Source organism: Pseudonaja textilis, chromosome 10 (genome assembly GCF_049901715.1).
Source record: "Pseudonaja textilis isolate UNSWEBS1 chromosome 10, rPseTex1.2, whole genome shotgun sequence".
Taxonomy (NCBI): domain Eukaryota; kingdom Metazoa; phylum Chordata; class Lepidosauria; order Squamata; family Elapidae; genus Pseudonaja; species Pseudonaja textilis.
The window spans coordinates 25,594,488-25,614,173 of record NC_141999.1 but is presented as its reverse complement, the minus strand read 5'-3'; the positions used below and the strand labels follow the sequence as shown (position 1 = coordinate 25,614,173).

Below are 19,686 nucleotides of genomic sequence, written 5' to 3'. Positions count from 1 at the left end.
AAAGAGGTTCCGGGCGGGGGGGCGGCTGCCTTGGTTCTCGGCCACGGCGGCTCCAGGCGCGTCTCCCGGCCCGCGGCTGAGCCTTCCCCAAGGGGCCCCACCGGAGAGAGCCCTTCTCCCCCCCGGCCCCCCAGCGCCGGCCCTCGCGGTGCCCTTTTAAGCGCGCCGGCCTCGCCCCCTTTAAGAGGCGCCGCTGCAGAGCCTGCTGGAAAGCGGCGGCGGCGGGCGGGGGCAGCGCAGCGCACGGGCACCGCCGCCGGATCAAAGCGGGCGGAGGCGGAGCGGGCGCGCGCCTGCCTGGCTGCCGTCCCCGCCCGGCCTGGCTCCGGGATCGCGGCCATGAACCCCGGGGGCGCCCGACCGGAGCGCCGCCGCCGCCGCCGCGGGCGAAGGGGCGGAAGGAAGTGGCCGGCGGGCGCGGTCGGAGGGCTTCCCGGCGGGGGCTGCCGCCGCCTGAGCGCAGCCCGCGGCCACGGAGCGCGGAGGCCGCCCGGCCGAGGTGGGGAGCAGCCCGGGCCGGCCCCACCCACGTCCCCACCCAGCCAGGTCTGGGAAGCGGAAGCGGCGGCGGCGGCGGGCGAGGAGCAGCAGCAGCAGCGGCGGCGGCAGCAGAGGCAGCAGAGCAGCGCCAGCCGAGGCTGCAGCGCCGCGCACAAAGCAGCAGACATGAGGTCAGTACCTGCCGGGCGGCCGCCTTTGTTGTCTGGGCCCGCGCCCGGCCCGGCCCGGCCCGGCCCCCGCGCTGCCCGGCAGGCGGCCGGGCGGGCTGGCGGGCGCGGCGGCGGGGCTTCCGGCTCGTCTCCGCCCCGAAGGAGCCGCAAGTTTGGCGCTGCGGCGGAGCCGTCCGGCCGTGCCTGGGGTGGGGCGGGGGTCGGCGGGGCAGAGGCAGGGTCGCCCCCTCCGCCTGGAAGGCAGCTCCGACGTGGCTTCGGCGGCCGAAGTTGGGCAAAGGCTGCCGGGAAGAGAGGCTCCTTCTCCGGAAATGGGGCGACTTCCCCGCGTGGGCAAGGGGCTTCTCCGGGCCGAGAGGGGCGCCCACCCCGGAAAAGATCCCGCCCGCTTTCCGGAGCGGAGTGTGGGCTCTGCACGCCCTTCCTCCGGAAGCGCGAAGTTGGGTAGCCCCTTCCCGCAGAGGCGCGGGGGAAGCGAGGGCTGCCCGCGTGCAATGCCGCCCCCCCCTCCCCACCCCGAGGCACCTGGGAGCCGCGGATGACCGGCCGAGTGGAGCCCCCGCCGCCGGCTGATGGGCGCCTTCCCTTTCGCCGCGCTTCTCCCCCGCCCGCCGGGCCGAGACTTTCTGGGGCTTGGGGGCACCGCCGCTGCGACCTGGCCGGGCACCTCGGAAGGAGGGGGGCGCCCGGGGGGAGGGACGGCTCCTCGGCCGGGCTCTTGCGAAGGGGGCGCGCGGGAGATGCCAGGCTCCCGGTTCCCTTCCCGGGCCACCTGCCCCCTCGGCAGCTCCCCACCTGCTCTCTGCGAGCGGGGGCGGCGTCGCACGCCCCCCGGGCTGGCCTTCCGGGACGGGCCCTTTCCGCCGCGGGGCCTGAGCCGGAGGGGACCTGAGGGCGGGCAGAGCGCTTTTGTGGCGAGCGCAGCCCGGGCAGCCCCTGGCCGAAGCGGGAAGGCCCTGCCAGCCCTTGGCGAGCGGGAGACCCGGGCGGCAGGCCCGCCGCTGCTTCCTGCCTGCCTGCCGCCTTAGTCATCGCGGGCTCCCCGGCAGCCCCCCCCCCGCCCCACCTCAGCCCTTCTGCCGGGCGCTCCGAGGCCGCAACCCCCGGGAAGAGGGGTCCCCGGCCGGTTCTCCGGAACGCGGCTCAGCAGCTCGCGCCCGTCGGAAGTTCAGCCGAGGCCGAGAAAGCGCCGCCTCGGTGGCCGGCCAGGTGGGCCTCGGAGGCGGGGGTGGCGCCGGGACTCACCTGGCCCGAAGAGCCGCCCCCTCCCCCTGGTTTGTCCTGTCCGCTACCCGCCCCATTCAAGGGCGAGCCGGGATCTTGGTCAGCAGCGGGGGTGGGGGGTGGGGGGTGGCCGACGGTTGGCTGAGTTGGGCCCCAAGGTTCTCGTTTATTAGGGGAAGGGGCTTTGGTGGCGGGCTTGGCTGCTCCCTGTTTGGCAGGGTGTCCCAGACGCAGCTTTTCTGTTAAAGGGAACCACACAATCCTATCAAATGGATCTCCAGCAGCTTTGGATTCCGGTCCCCATGATTCCCAGTAAGAAAGCGCACCGACATTCTTGTAGCCAGGGGATTTTGCAATTCAAGGGCCACTTGGAGGGTCCAGCTTTGGGAAGGCTGACCTGCCCAACGTCCTGGGCCAACACACTTTTAGGCAGCCCCTAAACCAAGCATGAGAGATAAATCGGCCCTTGCTGGTACTTTTGCTGTTAGTTTGAAAGGTATACAATACCTGTACATGGAGGCTCTTATCAGCAATTGCTAAAACTGGACAGAAACCATTCCTGAATTTGTCGGCTCCTGTTCTTATTTGAGTGTTTCTCAGAAGCTTGTAATAAATTTTGATTTCGTTCTGTTTGTGTGTTTGTGCGTGAAAGGAAAATGCATGCCTTAGTAGCCCTTGTAGTTAGTCCACAATGATTAAGTTTGTTGGGTAGTTTAGTAGGTTTGATTCAAAGTTTTGGGGGAAGCCAGCTGGATCATTTCTCCTTCCCTATCATGAGGATTCCCTTGGTAGGAGCAGTGTGGACTTAAACTTGCTACTACTTTTTCTTCTGGCTGCTAAATAATTTTATTTTTAATCGTGTTTTCATCCAAATGCGCGTACAGGGTTTCCTTCATATAAAGGAAGCTGACTTCAGTGAAGAAAAATGTTTTTATGAAAGGTGTTGCAGCGTCACATTTTGTGTTCGTTCTCTAAACCAGGGACGTCCAACCCTGGCCGCTTTAAGACCTGTGGATTTCAACTCCCAGAATTGCCCTGACTTGAGAATGGCTTGGGAATTCTGGGCGTTGAAGTCCACAGGTCTTAAAGCGGCCAAGGTTGGACGTCCCTGCTCCGTTTCCTAAGTTGTTCCTGACTATGGATAGACCCCCACCTTCCGCATTCCCGTGAGGGGGGCTTTAGGTGGGCAGGAAGGTTCATGTGCAGGGGACCCGAAAGAGCCAACAAGCAGGAACTGCGAATTAAGGCCGGGCTGGAGTTTCAGGAAAGGCAGAGAGATTGGCCCTGCACCCGAGACTTAGTCCTCCTCGGAGCAGCCAGCTCAGGGCATACATAAAACAATTAAAATACTTTTCTGCAAACCCCTATCGGGTGAGGAGGGCAGTCCAGCTTCGAGGCCTCCAGAAACACCGAAGGGGCTTTTGAAGCAGGGTCAGCATTATGACAGAGACTCCCCAGGCCTTGCAGCCAGGTGAGAGAGGGAAAGCTTTAGTCTTTTCTACAGCTGCAGTCCTGAGGCCGAGGCAATAAGCCGGAAGCCTTTAGAACACAAAGGCTTTTTGAACTTGGCACCTACTTGATGATGGATGGACTTCAACTCCCAGAATTCCCCAGGCAGCAGGGAGGCTGGAAACAGAAGGGAGGCAAGTCTTATGGTCACCTCCTTTGTTTCCGCTGACTTTCTGCCTTTCCAGAATGAAAAGTTCCCTCAAAATGTGCTTGGCAAAGAGTCAAATAGAAAAGTCGACCCTTATCAAACCCACTTCTCCTTTCCCCCCTCCTCACCGGCCCCCCAACCCAGCCGGCTGCTCAAGAACTATGGGAATTCTGGGCGTTGAAGTCCACAGGTGGTAAAGGGGCCACGGCTGCCCATCCTGCCCGGGAGCCAGAGGCTCGTCCAGCAGCCCTAGAGAGCAAGGAAAACGGCCGAAGTCTGTAGAGAAAGAAAGAAAGAAAGAAAAACCAGCAGGGGCGGGGGGACGACACACGACCACAAGTAACAGAGAATTATGGCTGCTTTGTGGTGTGCATCAGAAGAGAAGTTGCGGCTGTGAGCAATTCCCCCGGTGGCGTTTGGGTCTTGCAGCAGCCCCTCCCAGTGAGACTTTTGGGGAAGAAGGTCACTTCTCTTCCCCCCACCCTCCCCACCCCGTCAAGTGACCCTTTGGTGTTTCTCAACAGGTTGCCCCCCCGTCTGCACTGCATGGGTTAGGGTACATGGGATTCTGTCCCCCGGTTGTTTCCCACACAACAACCCTGTGAGGAGGGTTGGGCTGAGAGAGAACGCGTGTGGGGCCTCAGGTGGGGCCAGGACTCACTACTCCTCAGTCTCTGACCAGATTTCCTACCCCCGCCAGCTCTCTAGAGGGCAAGAAATAGGAGAGATTTCCCGGCGCATTTGGTAAGCCCAGTTTGGGGGATTTGGGGGTTCAGAAATGGGTCCAAACGGAATTGTACTTGTACTTAATGCTCTCTGAGCCGGGTTGTTTTCTCACAGGCGTTTCATGACCCAACTGGATGACATCATCAGTGCTACTGAGTTTTACGTACTTTAAACCCTTCCTCTGCCAGGACACGCCCAGCCTGGTTGCCAGTTTGGATTTTCCCTAGGTTTTCTGTTGGTAAAACCCCTGCCAGGCCTGGCGGCTCCCCCATTTCCCCTTTTCTCTCTGGCTCTGTGTGTGCGTGTGCGTGCGTGCGTGCAGGCATGTTCATCTTAACCTTTGGGGCTCCAGGGAGGCGGACTATCCGGCCCAGAACTAAGCAGCCCATGTTGCTCTCCTTTAAAGCAAAGGGCAGGGGGTGCAAGCCAGGCCCTTCAATTAAAAGGTTGGACACTTCCACGTTTCTTGGTTGCTGAAATTCATCGCTTCTCACTTAAAACGGCAGGGCCTCAAACCCAAAGGAAGGTCGGATCTCAGAGCAGGGGGGTCCAACCTGGGCCACTTTGAGACCTGTGGACCTTTCTTGGGAAGGGTTGACCAGGGCAAGCACCTCACAGGGTCCTATCAAAGCGGTACAGAGACTATCAGAGACTCCTCAATGGGGCCCTGTTGGGAGGTCACCTCCCCAAAAGGGCCAGAGCTTCCCCCCCAAGCAGAAGCCGGAGAAGCTGCGTGGGAGGGAAGAGGGTTGCTGCGAGGGGCCCAGTTGCATTACGGGAGAAATGGGGATCCAGCTCGGAGGGACTTTGGCCTGCTCTGAATGCAGGAACTGGGGAGGGGGCAGCAGGGGGCGCTTCAGCCAGGCCTCCCTGACCTCCCCTCCTCTGGACCCTCCGGCTGCCCCTCACCTGCCAGTTCTCCACTTCCCTCCATTTCCCACCTTTGGAAGAGCCGGCAGCCCTGGAAAAAGGGACATTCCTTGCCCTTACGGCCGTGGCCGCCTGGTCAGTACTTGCCCACGGGTTTGCATTTATGACAGTCGCAGCCGTCCCAGGGGGCCATGCGATCCCCTTTTGTGACCTTCTCCCAGGCAAAGTCCACGGGAAAACCAGATTCACTTAATGACCGTATGGCTAACTAAACAACTGCAGGGATCGACTTAACAACTGTGGCAAGAAAGGTTTTGCTTAGCAACAGAAAAGTCCAGCTCAATTGTGGCCGTAAGTCGAGGACCACCTGCGAGGGACAAGGGAGGAGCAGGTCAGGGAAAAGGGCCCAGGGCTCCGAGGCCCTGCAGGGGAGGGAGCCCCTCCCCACCCACCCATTGTGACCTCCCCTCCCTCCGCCTTCCGTGGAGGAGGAGGAGGGGGGCTCCCTCCACCTGGGCAGCCAGCAGGGAGGCCGTGGCTGCTGGCCCTGCCCACCCACGGTTGCCCCCCAAATGGGTCCCCCCCAAAGGTTGTAAGGGGGAGGGCCGCTCCCTCCAGAGCTAAGGGGGGGTCTTTTCCCCACACCTTCCTCCTCTCCCTCTTGGGAGCCTGACCAGCGGCCCTTTCCCTGGACGGTGCCCCCCCGCCCCTCCCCGAGCCCAGGATTTGTCTCCCTCCAGCCATTTTCCCAACTAGATTCAGAGGCTCTCCGGAGCTGCCGTCCAATAAAAGCCCTCAGGGACCCCTCAAGACACCCCCATTTCTTTCCTGGCTCCTCGTCCAGTTCTCCCCCCTCCCCCCGCAGAGTGGCTCTGGCTTGTCCCCCCACTTTCCTAAAACGTCCCAAGCTGAAGACGCCGGAAAGGCCTCTCGACAGGAAGTGACTCAGCTGCAGCGGCTCAGCGGCTCAGCTGGCCCAGACGGGGCCCCCTTCGTGGGGGGCTGCTTGCTGGCCCATCAGAGCTCCTTGCCCCCTTTTGCTACCACGGGGGCCCCCCAGGTGTCCCTTTGGGCTGCCCCCCTTGGCCTCTTGGCTGCCTTCCCTCTCTGCCCCACACGGGGGCCTTGGGGGCCTGCTCTGGGGAAGGGGCGGGGGGGCTGGCCCTGACCCTGGGACCCCCCCGGGAAGTCCGGGGCCCTGAACTGCCTCTTTCCACAGAACAGCCCCAGCTCCTCCGAAGGAGAAGGAGAAGCACTCCACCCAGTTCAGGTGGGCTTGGGGGTGGGAGGGAAGAGGCCCCCCGCTCTGCACCCCCAGCCGACCTGGGCCCCTCTGGGGGGGGCGGCCTCCTCCTGCAACCCCAGCTGAGCCCCTGGCAACCTGGGGTGGACACGTCCGCTTCCCTTGGCAGGATCACGCTGGGCAAGCCAAAGGCCCCTTTGCCTGACCCCCCGAAGACCCAGGCCCAGCAGCCGGAGAAGCCCCCGGGCAGGTGAATGGGGCATGGAGGGAGGAGCGGACGGTGGGCATCCCGGTGCCCAGCTGGGGAAAGGGCCGCGCTGGGGGGGGGGGGGGCACGTCTGCTGGCTCCTGCAGGGACCCTGCTCTGCCCCCTTCCTTGTGCCCCGCCCCCCTGCCGGTAACTCAGAGCCCCGCTTAAGGCTGATTTGGGGGGCAGAGAGGCCGGCGGGCTCCATGCCCTTCCCAGCCCCCCCTCACATTCCCACATCCTCCACGGACCCGGCCAGGCCCTGCAACATCCCCTTATAAGGCAGGGCTGCTGTGCGGCTGCTGTTTTCCTTGCCTCCGCCCGCTTCCCTTCCCTCTTCCTGTGCCTTGGGCTGCCTCTGCTCCCTCCCCCCGCTCCCCAGGTGCCCCAGCCGTGTGCCTCCTTCCCCTCCTGGTAAGATTGGACCCCCCACACACACACCAAGTTTCTGGGGTGGGGGGAGACCCATCATGGTTGCTGCTGCTTCCCTTCCAGCTGTCTGGCTGTGTTGGGAGGGGCTCCCAGACAGACCACATGCTTGGGGGGGGGCGCATGGTCCTGTGATAGGCCCCAGCCTCCCGGGGCAGTGTGGGGTGTGTGTGTGTGAGGGTCCTGCAGAGGCCTGGCATTCTGCTCCCTCCCCAAGGCAAGGGGCCAGTCTGGGGGGCTTTTAGCAGGGGAGGCGAGGGAGCCCCCCAAGCGGCCAGGATTCCAGTGGGCCCTCCCCTTCCTTCGCAGGGCTCATGGCCAGAAGGCAGCTGGGTGTTTGTGTGGTCATCTCTGGGCAGCCGCTCTTGGTTAAACATTTCTAGGTGGACACATTCCCCCCCCCACTTGGGGGGTTGGGCTTGCAGGAGAGCGAGCCCCTCCCTGCCTCCCTGACCTTTGATCCCCTCTGCCCGGTGCTCCTCCCTGGCCCAAAGGCGGGCAAGGCTTTTGCACAGGGGAGGGGAGATATTGAGACAGCAGCAGCAGCAACTCTGGGGCTTCCTCCCCCAGTGGGGGCTGGACGTCCAGCGGGGGGGGGGAGTATTTCTCCAGGCTGGGGCCTCCCTGCAGGTTTTGGCTGGGTGCAAAGAAGTGAGCGCTGGGTGCAATCGGGAGGTTGCCTCCATATTGAGAGGGGGCGGGGCGGTGCCTGCCTTAGACCCGCCTGCCCTTCAGGCTGCAGAAGCGGGTGGGGGCCGCCTGGTTCATCTTCACATGCCCGGCTCAGGAGGTGGAGGTTGGCACTCTCCCCCTTGTGCAACGACAACATCCTGGAAGGAAGGAAGGAGGTTTGCTTGACCCAACCTTTGGTTTCCTTCCTTGCATCACTGCACTTGTGGTTAGGTTGCGTTTGGACCAGGCAGCACAAGAACCGAGCATGGGGCTGATTTTTTTTGGGGGCTGAGAGGGGGAGGCATTGCTGAACTGCCATCCATAGTCAAACCCTCGCCCTTTTCCTGCCTGTGATGCATTCACACATTTTCTGAGCTGGGCTTAGCCGGGTGGGTGGCAGCAGCCCAAAAGGCTAATACAATCCTTGGTTGCATAAACAAAGGCAGAGGCTGCTATAGAAACGCTCAGGATGGCCACACCTGGAATGCGGCATCCAGTTTTGGCCACCACATTTCAGACAAGACGTTAAAGCTTTGGAAAAAGTGACACTCAGGTGATGAAAGGCCTGGGGACAAAACCTAGGAAGAACGGCGGCAGGATCTGGGTTTGGTTAGCCCAGAGAAAAGGAGGACCAGCGGTGACCTGGGAGCAGCCTTCCAGTGTCTGAGGGGCTGCCCCAGAGAGGAGGGAGGGCGGGAGGGGCTCCACCTCTAGTCTAGACCCTGGACTCTAGGGTGGCCTGTGTGAGCTGGACTAGAAGACCTCCGAGGTCCCTTCCAGCTCTGTTCTGAATGTCGTCAGTCAGTCCTAACTTGTGGGGGACCAAACCGTGACTTAGCCCAATAGGTGAAGGCAGCGATTCTGTGGATTCCATCCAGGGTTGTCCAGCTTCAGACAGGTAGAACTACCTGCCAGGATGAAGCAAGCCGGGGGCCTCTGGGCTGCCTCGTTCATGCAACGCGTGTGCCGTGTGGGATGGGGCAGAAGGCCCTGGCTTTGGGAGTGGGAAAGCAAGCAGTTGTGTGGGAGCCACAGCCTTACCTCCGGCTGCCAGAAACCTCCTCGCTCACCTGCCCTGCTTCCCCTCCAGGTGTGCCAGCCCTGCGTTCTTTCCCGGGGCACAGAAACTTACTCAACCTTCCCTTGTAATGAAAAGCGGCTGCTGTTTTTCAGGAAGCTGATTTTTCTCAGTACCTCATTTTGCACGGCTGCAATTACGGATATTTTTCAACCTTTGTGGAGCCCTGTGATAGTTTTGGGCAAATTGTTCCCTGCACCTGGTTCTTCTTCCGAGCAGGGGTCTCCAACCTCAGCCACTTTAAGGCTGGGGGATTCTGGAGTTGAAGTCCAGCCGTCTTCAAGTGGCCGAGGTGGGAGAGGCCTGCTTTAGAGGAGTCCTCAGCTGGGCTGCTGCCCTCTTGCCGGATTCGGAGGCTCCCCTGGGCTTTTATGCCAGCCCAGGGGCCCCAGAAGTCTGCCCCCCTCCTCCAGTGAGCAGCTGTCGGCAGCTGGGCTGGGCTCTGCCCCAACCTGCCTGGAGGTCTGGCTCTCCCAGTTCAAGGGGGGGCGGGGCTGGGCCTGGCAGGGGAGGAGCTCACTGGGTGGGGGGAGGGAGGGGGTCCTGCTTTTGTTTTGGCTGGGGCTGCTTTCCCTGGAGGCAGATGTGCCATGGCCCCACACAGCTGGAATCCTCCTCCCCCTCCCCCCTCCCCAGGCAGCTACGGCTGTAACTGGCAGATTAGAGTTCATCTGTGGGCATTTCTTTCTGTGCCACCCCCAGCGAGGCTTCCTCCAAGCCGCAGCCCCCCTTGCCTTCCTGGGCCTTCCGTTTTTCCTGTTTTGCAAGTTACAAGACAATTCCTCCAGCTCCTTTGAGGAGGACTCACTGGGCTTCCCTTCCCTTCCTCTCCCCTTCCCTTCCTCTCCCCTTCCCCATAACTTCCAGAGAAGGAAGAAACTGGCAGAATAATTAGCCCTTTTCTTTATCCAAATTTCAGACTGGGGGGGACAAGGGAGGCAGAGCTGCGAACAATAGAAATCCTTTGACAAAATGCAAATACTTTTGCATACTTCGCCCTTAATCCTTTTTTGCACTGGCCACAAAGGGCCCCTCCCTCTTTGACAATGGAAGTGCAGCCCAGAGGAATTTGTGGGCACTTTTCCTACCCGTGAATTGTTCTTCACTGAGCAATGCTGCGTCTTTCTGACCTGAAGGGTTTGGATGGTTTAGAAATATGAAACGCAAATCAATAAATACATTTAACCCGTCTGGAACTGAGGAGAATTGGGTGGGGCGGTGCACAAGCCCCCAAGCCCCAGCTCTTCCGCTTCCGATAGGTGTATCAGGAAGTGTTGCACCCTGGCTTAGAAGGGTCGGGGGCCCCTCTGTGGCTCACCAGATGAGGTTAACTGGGGGGGGGGGGCGTTATTGGACAGTGGGGTCCAGGGTGCCAGGGGTGCGACCCCCTCCAGGAGGCGGGCCCTCCCATTCAGGCGTCCTGTGCCTTCACCAAGGGGGCAGAATCCCTTTCCCCCTCTGGGACATTCATCCCGGATCTTAAGCGGAGAGGAAGCCCCTTTGCACCTGACCGGTTCCTCCCCCGTCCCCTCCTGTCCCTTCCTGCTGGTCAGTCTTGGCAGCTTTAAGTCTTGCGGACTTCAATCCCCAGGAGTCCCGGGACCCCAGAATTCAATCCCCACTTGAATTTCTGGGAGTTGAGATCCACGAGCCTTAAAGTTGCACGGCTGGACGCCCCTGCTCCACACCAAAGGCAAGGTGAGAATCTGTAGGTGAACACGTCTAACACAAACGTCGCCTCCTGTCTCACCTGGGACAGGTGTTTTGAGACAGACCGGCCCTGTTGATGGCAGCCGTGGGGCGAACTCAGTGGGGGTAAAGACTGCTGGGGAGGGGGCTGTGTGACCCAGTTTGCGCCCCGTTCCTGCTGTGTCTGACCCTCCCCTCGGTGGGGCTTCTGTCTCTTCCTCCAGCGAGTCGGTGGTCTGCAGCACCCGGGCCACGGTGATGCTTTATGACGATGCCAATAAAAAGTGGGTCCCGGCAGGAAGTGGAGCCCAGGCCTTCAGCCGCATCCAGATCTACCACAGTCCGGCCAACAACAGCTTCCGGGTGGTGGGCCGCAAGATGCAGCCAGATCAGCAGGTAACTCCACGCCCCCCCTCCCCCCCAGTGGTTTTAAACAACAGCCCTCCCAGCCGCCCCTGGGGGTCATCTGGAGGCCCAAACATCCCAGGGCCGGCCGATAAAGCTTCCCACGCTCCCCAGTCTGAGCTGGTGCCCACATTGTGGGGGGAGGCCCCTTCCTCTTTGGGGGGGGGGGTATGGGTGCCCCCCTCCATGTTTGCCTCTGTCCACCCCTTAGTCTCCTGCACAAGTTGAGGGAAGAATTCCAAGCTTACTTCCTCATCCTCTGCTCTGCTTTAAAATCCCCTTCCATTGAAAAGTAGCGACCTTGCAGGCAATCCTCGACTTACGGCCACAGTGGAGCTCCAAATTTCTGTTGCTAACCGAGATAGTTGCTAAGGGAGTTTTGCCCCCTTTTTATGACCTTTCTGGATGCAGGTAGCTGTTAAGTGAATCACTGCAGTTATTTAGTATCCTGGCTCCATCCCACCCCCCACCCCCCGGCATTTGCTTGTGCAGGGGATCATGTGACCCCGGGACACTGCGACCGTCGTGACTACGGGTCAGTTGACAAGCGCTTGGATTTTGGCCACGTGTCCCTGGGGAGGCAGCAACGGTTGTCAGGGGAAAAGGGCCATAAGTCCCTTTCTACAAAGCTGCTCTAACTTTGAACGGTCCCTAAAGAAATGTTTGCAAGTGGAGGGCGGCCTGTATTGTTTTTATTATTATTATTATTATTATTATTATTATTATTATTATTATTATTATTATTATTATTATTATTATTATATATTTATTATTTATGAATAAAACTACCAATTCCCCAAGTGGAGCCAAAGGCTGCGTGGATGCAGTCCTGGCCCCAAGGGAGCGTTTCCTCCGGCTCTGGAGCCCCCAGAACCTCTGCTGGGCCGTGGAAGGGGCCGGGCCGGGGGTGCCCGCTGCGGGGGGACAGGGCTGTGCCCTGGGGCAGCACCCCGAGGTCCACGGGGCCTCCTCAGCCGGCTCTACCCACGTCTCTGTCTCTGCAGGTGGTCATCAACAGTCCGATCGTGAAGGGGCTGAAGTACAACCAGGCCACGCCCAACTTCCACCAGTGGCGCGATGCTCGCCAGGTCTGGGGGCTCAACTTCAGCAGCAAAGAGGACGCCAGCCAGTTTGCCAATGGCATGATGTATGCCCTGGAGGCCCTGGACACTGGTGAGGCGGAGTAGGGGGGGCACCGTGGTTGGGGACCGGGGACGGGGGGGGGGCTGAGCCAGGAGATACGGCTCAGGTCCCCCAAGTGGCCCCACCCAGGCTCCCCAAGAGGAAGCAACCTCCCAAGCCCCCCCCGCCTCTCCCCCAAAGGGAGGGGGCTCTCTGGGGGGCAGAAGGGGGGCTCCTGGGTCTGGAGAAGGGCTGATCTACTGGTTGGCCTCTGGGGTACCAACCTGTTGTTTGGGTTGCGTCCCCCCAGGAAACTTGGCACCCCCCCTGCGCCCCACCCAGAATGGACCCACTGCAGACGAACTGGCAGAGCAGCCGAAAAGGTACCGGAAGCCCCGCCAGGTGGAGGAGCTGCGGGGGGAGGGAGGGGCCGGCCCCTTGCAGAAGGAGGAAGTTTCTCCGACTTCGTCAAATGTTTTCGGACAGGAGCGAAGGGGAAGAAAAGAAAAGAGCGATTGTTCTCACTTTACTCGGCCTTTTGTTTGAACAAGCCACACACTCGAGGAGAAACGGAAAAAAAAACCCCTTTCCTTGCCCAGAGTGGAGGGTGCCAGGCTTCCCCTTTGCAAGGGACGGGGGTGGGGGCCGCAGGAGACCCCCCCCCAGGTCCGGCTCCAAGCCAAACTGCCCCCGGAGGGTCTCCTTTGGTGCCTGCCGTGCCTCCTTAGATGCCAGAGGAATTGCCCAGAGCAGAAAGCAAGGGTGTGTGTGTGTGTGTGTGTGTGTGTGTGTGTGTGTGTGTGAAAAGGCCCTCCTTGATCAGATTAGCGGCTAATCGGCTTGCGGGGCTCCTGCTGGGGCAAACGCCCGCTGGGTCGGCTGGGCTCCACCTCGTCCCCCCTGGCGATGTGTGGCGTCCCCCTTTCCAGCCTCTTGCCCGAGCCGCCTGCCCCGCTGCCAACGTGAGTGTGCTGCTGTGGTGGGCCGAGGGGGGGGGCTGGGGGCTCGGGAGCAGGAGGCCTGCGGGGGCTGCCAGCGGGCACTGAGGCCTCTTCCGCCCTCTTCATCCCAGGCACCAGCAGCCGCTGGAGAAGGAGCAGCCGGAGCAGGCAGAGCGGGAGCGACGGGGGCCCCTTGGAGGTGGGTGCCAGGGCGGGTGGGGGCGCCACCCCCTTGCTCGTCCCTCCCCGGGTCAGCTTTGCATTGGGGGACTTAGGTGGGGTCCCTGGCCCCTTTTAAGACTTGGGGACTTCAACTCCCAGAGTTCCTCGGCCGGCCTGGCAAAGGAAAGAGGAATTCTGGGAACCGAAGTCTGTGAATCTTAGAGAGGCTGAGGTTGGGGGTCCCTACCTTAGGGGACCTCCCCCTGGCTGGCCAAGGGCCCCATTCTTCAGGGTGGGGGAGAGGATCTGGTAGCTGCTCGGAGGGCCCAAAGGAGGAACCGGCTGTGCCCCTCCCCCCCCCCCGCCCCCCAGGCGTTGGCCGAAGCAGGCACTGCTTGGGGAAGAGGGTCCTGGGGGCGGGGGGGGGATTTCCTCTTTGCCTTCAGTGGTTGGGGAGGGGGCAGGGCTGCCACGGCTGGGGGCTCCCATCTCTCTCTCTCTCTCTCTCTTGCTGCAGCCCCTCAGGTCACCCCTCCAGCAGGTGGCCCTCCGCCACCCCCGGGACCACCTCCAGCCCCCCCTGGGCCACCGCCAGGACCTCCTGGCCCACCGCTGGGAGCCCACAGCGGCCCTCCCCCTCCTCCTGGGCCCCCCCCTCCGCCGGGACCACCACCTGGCCCTCCGCCCTCAGGAGGGGGGCCGCCCCCAGCCCCTCCCCTCCCTGCTTCCCTGGGCCCAGGGGAAGGGGCCGGACCACCCACCGGCTTGGCCGCAGCACTGGCAGGAGCCAGGCTGAAGAAGACGGGGAAGGTGAGTCCGGGGGCAGGAAGGGGCTCCCGGCCCTGAATATTGTGGCAAGGAGGAGGGGCTGTGGGTTGGGGGGGGGCATTGGTTTGGGGGAGACCACCTCACTCCCCCCATCTTCCCTCTCCTGCAGGAGGAAGGAGCAAAGCCCCCCCCTGGCGCAGGAGCCCCCCCCAGCGCTCCCGGGGGAGGGGGGCTGATGGAAGAAATGAGTGCCAAGTTAGCCAGGCGGTGAGTGGGCACAGCTGTGGGGGAGGGGTTGCCCGTTGGGGGGGTAGCCTGGCTGTGGGGGCTTCTCCAGTTGTAGGATTTCCCCCCACCCAGCCCCCCCCCCCACCCAGCACCAAAAGGCTCTGTAGGAGGTGGGGGGAGGCCAGAAACGCCCGGTTTGGCCCTCCCAGGGCTGAGAAATGTTTTTTTTGGGGGGGGGGCAGTGACTCAGGGACACTACGTGTGTGTGTGTGTGTGTGTGTGTGTGCGTGCTGGCGGGACCCCCTGGCTGCTCCGGTATTCAGAAGGGCAGCCTTTGTGGGGTGGGGTGGGATGACTTTTGCAGCTGGGGGGTGTGTGCAGTCATTGGGAAAGCCGTTGGCTGGCAGGCCGGGTGGGGAGGGGTCTTGGAGGGGAAGGTCGTGGCTTCAAGAGCCAGAAGAGAAGTAGCGTCTCTCGCACCCACAAGTCCCTGAAAGTCCCTGAAAGTCCCTGAAAGCCCCGGGGGCCCAGAGGGGCCGGGTCTCCCACCCAGCCGATGGCCTGCAGCGTCTGCTTGGACAGGGCCACCTGCTTTGGGCCCGAGGGGCATCCTGGCGCTGCCCCCCTCCCCACAGGCTCCTAAACACAAGTGTGTGTGTGTGTGTGTGGGGTCTTATCTGCCCGGGGGCGTGCAGAGCGGGGGGAAAGGAGGTTTAGCGTCTTCTGTCTCCTCCGCCCCCAGAAGGCGAGTGGCGGAGCAAAGCGAGAAGGTGGTTCCAAAGAAGGACGAGGGCCCTTTGCAGGTGAGTCTGGGTGGGGCCCCCAAGGGACTTTCCCATCCCGGTCCGTTGGGGGGGGGCGCATGGCCTGCCAGCTGCACTTTAGTGGGGTGGAAACGGGGGAGGCAGAATGCAGACCCCTCCCCCCCTCCGTGGCTGAGTGGCCGTGGGAGGCCAGGTGCCAATCAATCTCAAGTCGGACCAGCCGCCCCCAGTTGTGGTGCTCCTGCCAAAGGGGTCTTCGTGGGAATGAGGAAGTCGTGAGGGGCACTGAGGGCAAGTTGGGAGCCCCCTGACCTTTGACCCTCTCTTTTGCCCCCAGCAAGAGGACGCCGATGCCACTGGTGCCAAGCCCACAGGTGGGTCAGAGGGGGCTGCTGCCGGAGGCCCCCAGGGCAACCCCTGGTCCTTGGGCTGCCCGAGAGGCTCCCTGCCGCCCCCTCCCGATCAGCACAGGCTGACCGCTGCATTCACACCGCTTGCTGAGCCTGGTCACTGATCCTGCCCACTTCCTGGCCTTGCCCAACCCGCTGAAACACAAACACAGCCCTGGAAAGGGCCTGGAAAGAGCCCGGATCAAAGCCAGGTTAATTGGCAGGTTGTGGGAACGGAGGCACCCGTTTGCGACTGCTTCAGCGCTGCCCCCCCGCCTGGGAGCAAATGGCCAGGTCTCCAACGTGGGACCTTCTGTCTGGGTGGGGGGGTCTCTGTGTAAGTTTGATCCCCCACCCGCCCCAGGAAAAGAGCCGTGGAATGTTTTCCACGCTTTCCTCCCTTGAACGGCACAGAGTTATGGAGTCTCTCTGCCTTCGTTCCTTCAAAAAACATTCTAGTCCTCATGATTGAGGGGGATTCTTGAAAGTAACAGGTTGTGAAAGGAAACTCCCCCGTGTAACCCCATCACGCTTTGATCTGTGTCACGTATGAGAAGACGAGAGCAGGTCCCTAGTAAGAAATGGCTGAAGGCAGCTCAGCAAGTGAGCCCAGCTGCATGGAGGGTTTAAGTGCTGGAATCCTATAAGCGGGGAAAGAGCGAAAAGGACATTGGGACGGGGGGTGTGGGGGGGGGGGTGGGCTGGGCTGCCTCCCACAGGTGGGGAAGACCTCACACCCAGAACACGCTCCCCACAACCGTCCCTCGCTTGATCGTTGCAGATGCCTTCCGGAGACCGTGGGAGAAGTCCGGTACGACATTGCCCAGGTGAGGGGCACCTTCCTCCTCCCCCACCGGGTTCCTGACCCCCCCACAGTGGGAGGGGTTCTCCCGCCCCCGCCCAAGTTCCTTGCAGGCAGCCCCGAGAGAGAGAGCAGGGACGAGCTGAGCCGCCTTGTGCACACGCAAGGCCCCCCCGATCCTCCCCCGCTTCCCAGCCTGCAACTGAGTCTCTCTCTTCCCCCATCAGGACAGCTGTGAGCCAGAAGACCACTGCGGCCCCCGCCACAGGTCGGCCACAGGTCGGCCACTTTAGGTATCAGGCAGGAGGGGCTGGGAAGCCAGAGACATACAGCAGGGGAGGGCAGCGCGACCCGTGGACTTCAAGCCCCAGAATTCCTCAGCCAGCATGGCTGACTCAGGACTCCTGGGAGTTGAAGTCCGCCGGTTGGTCCCCGGGGCCCAAGGCCTGCTCTCCAGGGGGCTTTGGCAGACGTTGGGGGCAGCAGCTTCTCCACTTGAGCCCTGACCGCATCACCCAGGCTGGTTGGATGCCAGGGGATGGCTGACTGGAGGGGCTGCAGCTGAGAAGGTGGGGGGGTCGCCCTTTGACTTGCCTGCCTCTGAGGCCCCGTCTCGGGGAGAACAGGGCCCCTTCCTGCCCCTGCTGGCATCAGGCCGAGCCACCCCCGGGGCAGGGGGCAGGGAAGGGGCCGTGAGCGTCTCCAGCAAGCCAGAAAAAAAGGAACCAGCCCCTCCTCCAGGGTGAAAATGGTGCCAGGAAGAGGGTCCCGGCCCCTTCTGCCCCTTCTGCCCCCGCTGGGCTCCTCGGGTTTGGGGGCTGCTGGTGCTTTCTGGCTGCTTTGGCTTCCGGCTCCCCAAGGCTTTGCTCCTCTCCAGCTGTTCCCAAGGCCCCCCCCCCCCCCCCCCACCCTCCTGCCTCCAGGATGAGGGCCCTCCCTCTCGGCTTCGTGGCCTTCAGCATGGGGGTTCTTGCTGCTTTGGAGTCCCCCTTCCTGGTCTCCCGCCCTCCCCAAGGGGCCCCGGGCCCGTCTCCTGCGAGGGGGAGGGTGGACTGTGCCCCAATGCGTCCTCTGCCAGTGAAGGAGAGGATTTGTAGCTCAGGGTTGACATGGGTGTGGGTGTGTGTGTGTGTGTGAGAGAGAGTGTTTGGGTGTTTTCGTGCAGACGTTTCATGAACCAACTAGCTAACCGCATCAGGGCCAGTGATGTCGCCTGGTTTGGGTAACGGAGCACCTGCCAGAAGAGCCCAAGGACCCCTCGCTCACCTCTGGGCAAGCCAGCCATTTGTTGCCCCCTGCCAACCCTGAGCCCCCGCCTGGCCTGGAAGGGCCCTGCTGGGGGGCTCTCAGGAACGGGGGCACCAGGGAAGACGGCTGTGGCCCTGACCCTCCCCCTTTCCTCCCCCTCCCAGGATGAAATCTGCGGGAGCCATGACGGCCGGGGAGCCCGCGGGGGGCGCAGGGGATGAATCTGAGCTGGAGCGGGTGAAACAGGTGAGCCCAGGCCCGGCCCCGGCCCCGGCCCCTCTGGGGAGCACTGGGCAGCCTGGTTCACCCCGGCCCCTCCTGGCGCTCCGAGGCCTTGGCGCCACGCGTGCTTCAGGCCTGGGGCGGGGGCAGGGGGGTGTCAAGTGGCACTCATGCCAGCCTGCTGGGTTCAGAAGGGCCTGGGTTGGGCGCTGCAGGAGTCCAGCCTTGCCCTTTCTGCCCCCCACCCAAGATCCAGGCTCTTTTCCCTAAAGGCGTGTCCTCCCCCCAGGAACTTCTGCAGGAGGTTCGGCGTGAAGCTACAGAAGGTCAAAGAGGAGATAATCCAAGGTGGGTTGGCAGGCAGCCAGAAGGCCAGGGGCCCCCCACCCTCATTCTGGACGAGGGGGGGGCAGCTGCTGTGCCCGTGGCCTAGATGGAGCGGGACCTGAACGGCCGCGTGCTCTTCCCATGGGAAAGCCCCACGGGGGGGGGGGGTAGGGCACCCCAGAGACTGCATCAGGGGAGAAGCATTGACGGGTAAACCCACCCCCCCAGCTCTGCCTGGGGACGGTTTGGGGGGTCCCGGAGTAGAGAAGGCTGTGCATAATTGCCCGAAACTGACCCCCAATTGTTTCGCCCCCTCTACAGCGTTCATCGCGGAGCTTCGGAAGAGGGGGTCCCCTTAGCCCCCAGACCCAGCCGGTGGCACCCGGAGTCCACAGCCTAATTCTCCCTCAGGCGCAGAGAGAATAAAATGGAGAATCACAAGGCCCCCTCCTCACTTTTCTGCCCCCCCATGCACCAGACCAGCCCCACACACCCCCTTCCCTCGTTGGCTCCCACTGTGCAATTTTGGGGTGGGGGAAAGGGACAACCTGTGCTGGCCCCCACCCCAGGAAGGGCAGGACCCCACCTGTGCCTTACCCAGAGCAATAGCAGGAAACCCCCTCCCGGAAGGAAGCGGGCTCTTTCCCTGGCGGAAGGGGCTCCCTCTCCCCAGCCCAGGAAGGGCCAGTCCCTCTGCCCCCTCCCATTTTTGGCTCTCGGCCAAGAACTGTGCTTGGTTCCCTCCCCCCAGGAGGCCCTCCCTCCTGGCAGCTTACAAGGGCCCGGATGGGCAGTTCTGGGGGGTTCCCATATCCTCCCCCTCCTGGGAGCATTTCTGAGCCCCCTCCCTCTTCCTCCTGCAGAAGAGGCGGCATAAGTGATGGGCAGAGCGATGGAGAGGCGGGTCCCAGCGCCCCCCGTTGCAGCTGGCAGGGAAGCCTCGGCTGGGAGCCCCCCGTCAGCCCCTCCAGCCGGGAACGCTGCTGCTCCTGGGGGACCTGCCCCTCTCCAAAGATGGGGCTCCTCTGGGCCAGGGAAGGGCCCTGTCAGTCCCCCCCCAAAGACCCTTCCGCATTCCACGTCTTCGGCTGGTTTCACTTGGTTTTGTACCTTTTTGGTTCCGTGCAAGGGGAGGGGGCCCCTTTCAGGATGTTTTTCTTCTCGAAGGCCCCACCCTCTGGGTCGTTTTTTTTAAACAAGAGGGTTTTCCCCCCTCCTCCCTCCTTCAGGCCACGGAGGGAAACGGGGCAGGGTCTTGGCTTTTCTACTGAGCTGTAATTTTTTGACTTTGTTTTTGTCAAGCTGGATAGAATATTATATTTTGATTTTATTATTATTGTTATTGTTATTACTGATCTGCTGGGCACCTCTGCCCGACCTCTTTCCACCCTTCCGCCACACCGCACACATCGCCTGCAGACGGGCACTAGGATCTCGGGCACGTCCACCAGACTCTCTTACGAATAAACCTTTTCCTTTTTTGTAAAGTTACGAAGCTTTCGGCGTCTGCCCGTTTCCTTCCGTTGAGCTCTGGGGAGCAGGGGGCACGAGGCCGAGGGCAGGATCCCTCCGGGTTTGAACACCCTGCCAGGAAGGCCTGGGAAAAGCCTGCACCCACCAGGGCAGGAGGGAAGGCTGGGGGGGCTGGGGGGGGGGTGGAGGCCGGTGGCTTTGTTCACAATATACAGGCAGGCCCAACCGAGCGACCATAAGGGAGCCTGGAATTCCCACTGCAAAATCATGACGGCCGCAGGGCAAGGCGCCCACATGCCTGGACCTGATTTTACAACTTATTTTGTAGC

At 62.2% G+C, this 19,686-nt stretch overlaps 1 protein-coding gene across 1 annotated transcript; it reads left to right on the top strand.

The window, feature by feature from the left end:
* Positions 1–231: 231 nt before the first annotated feature.
* On the top strand, positions 232–18,325 carry VASP (vasodilator stimulated phosphoprotein). The gene is given in 14 exon segments (XM_087939338.1): positions 232–671; positions 10,731–10,902; positions 11,916–12,084; positions 12,344–12,416; positions 13,106–13,173; positions 13,654–13,946; positions 14,074–14,171; positions 14,875–14,935; positions 15,234–15,270; positions 16,067–16,112; positions 17,500–17,581; positions 17,847–17,873; positions 17,875–17,905; positions 18,206–18,325. Coding segments are annotated over 14 exon segments (1,527 nt in total). The 5' UTR covers positions 232–339; the 3' UTR covers positions 18,244–18,325.
* The last annotated feature ends 1,361 nt before the right edge of the window (positions 18,326–19,686 follow it).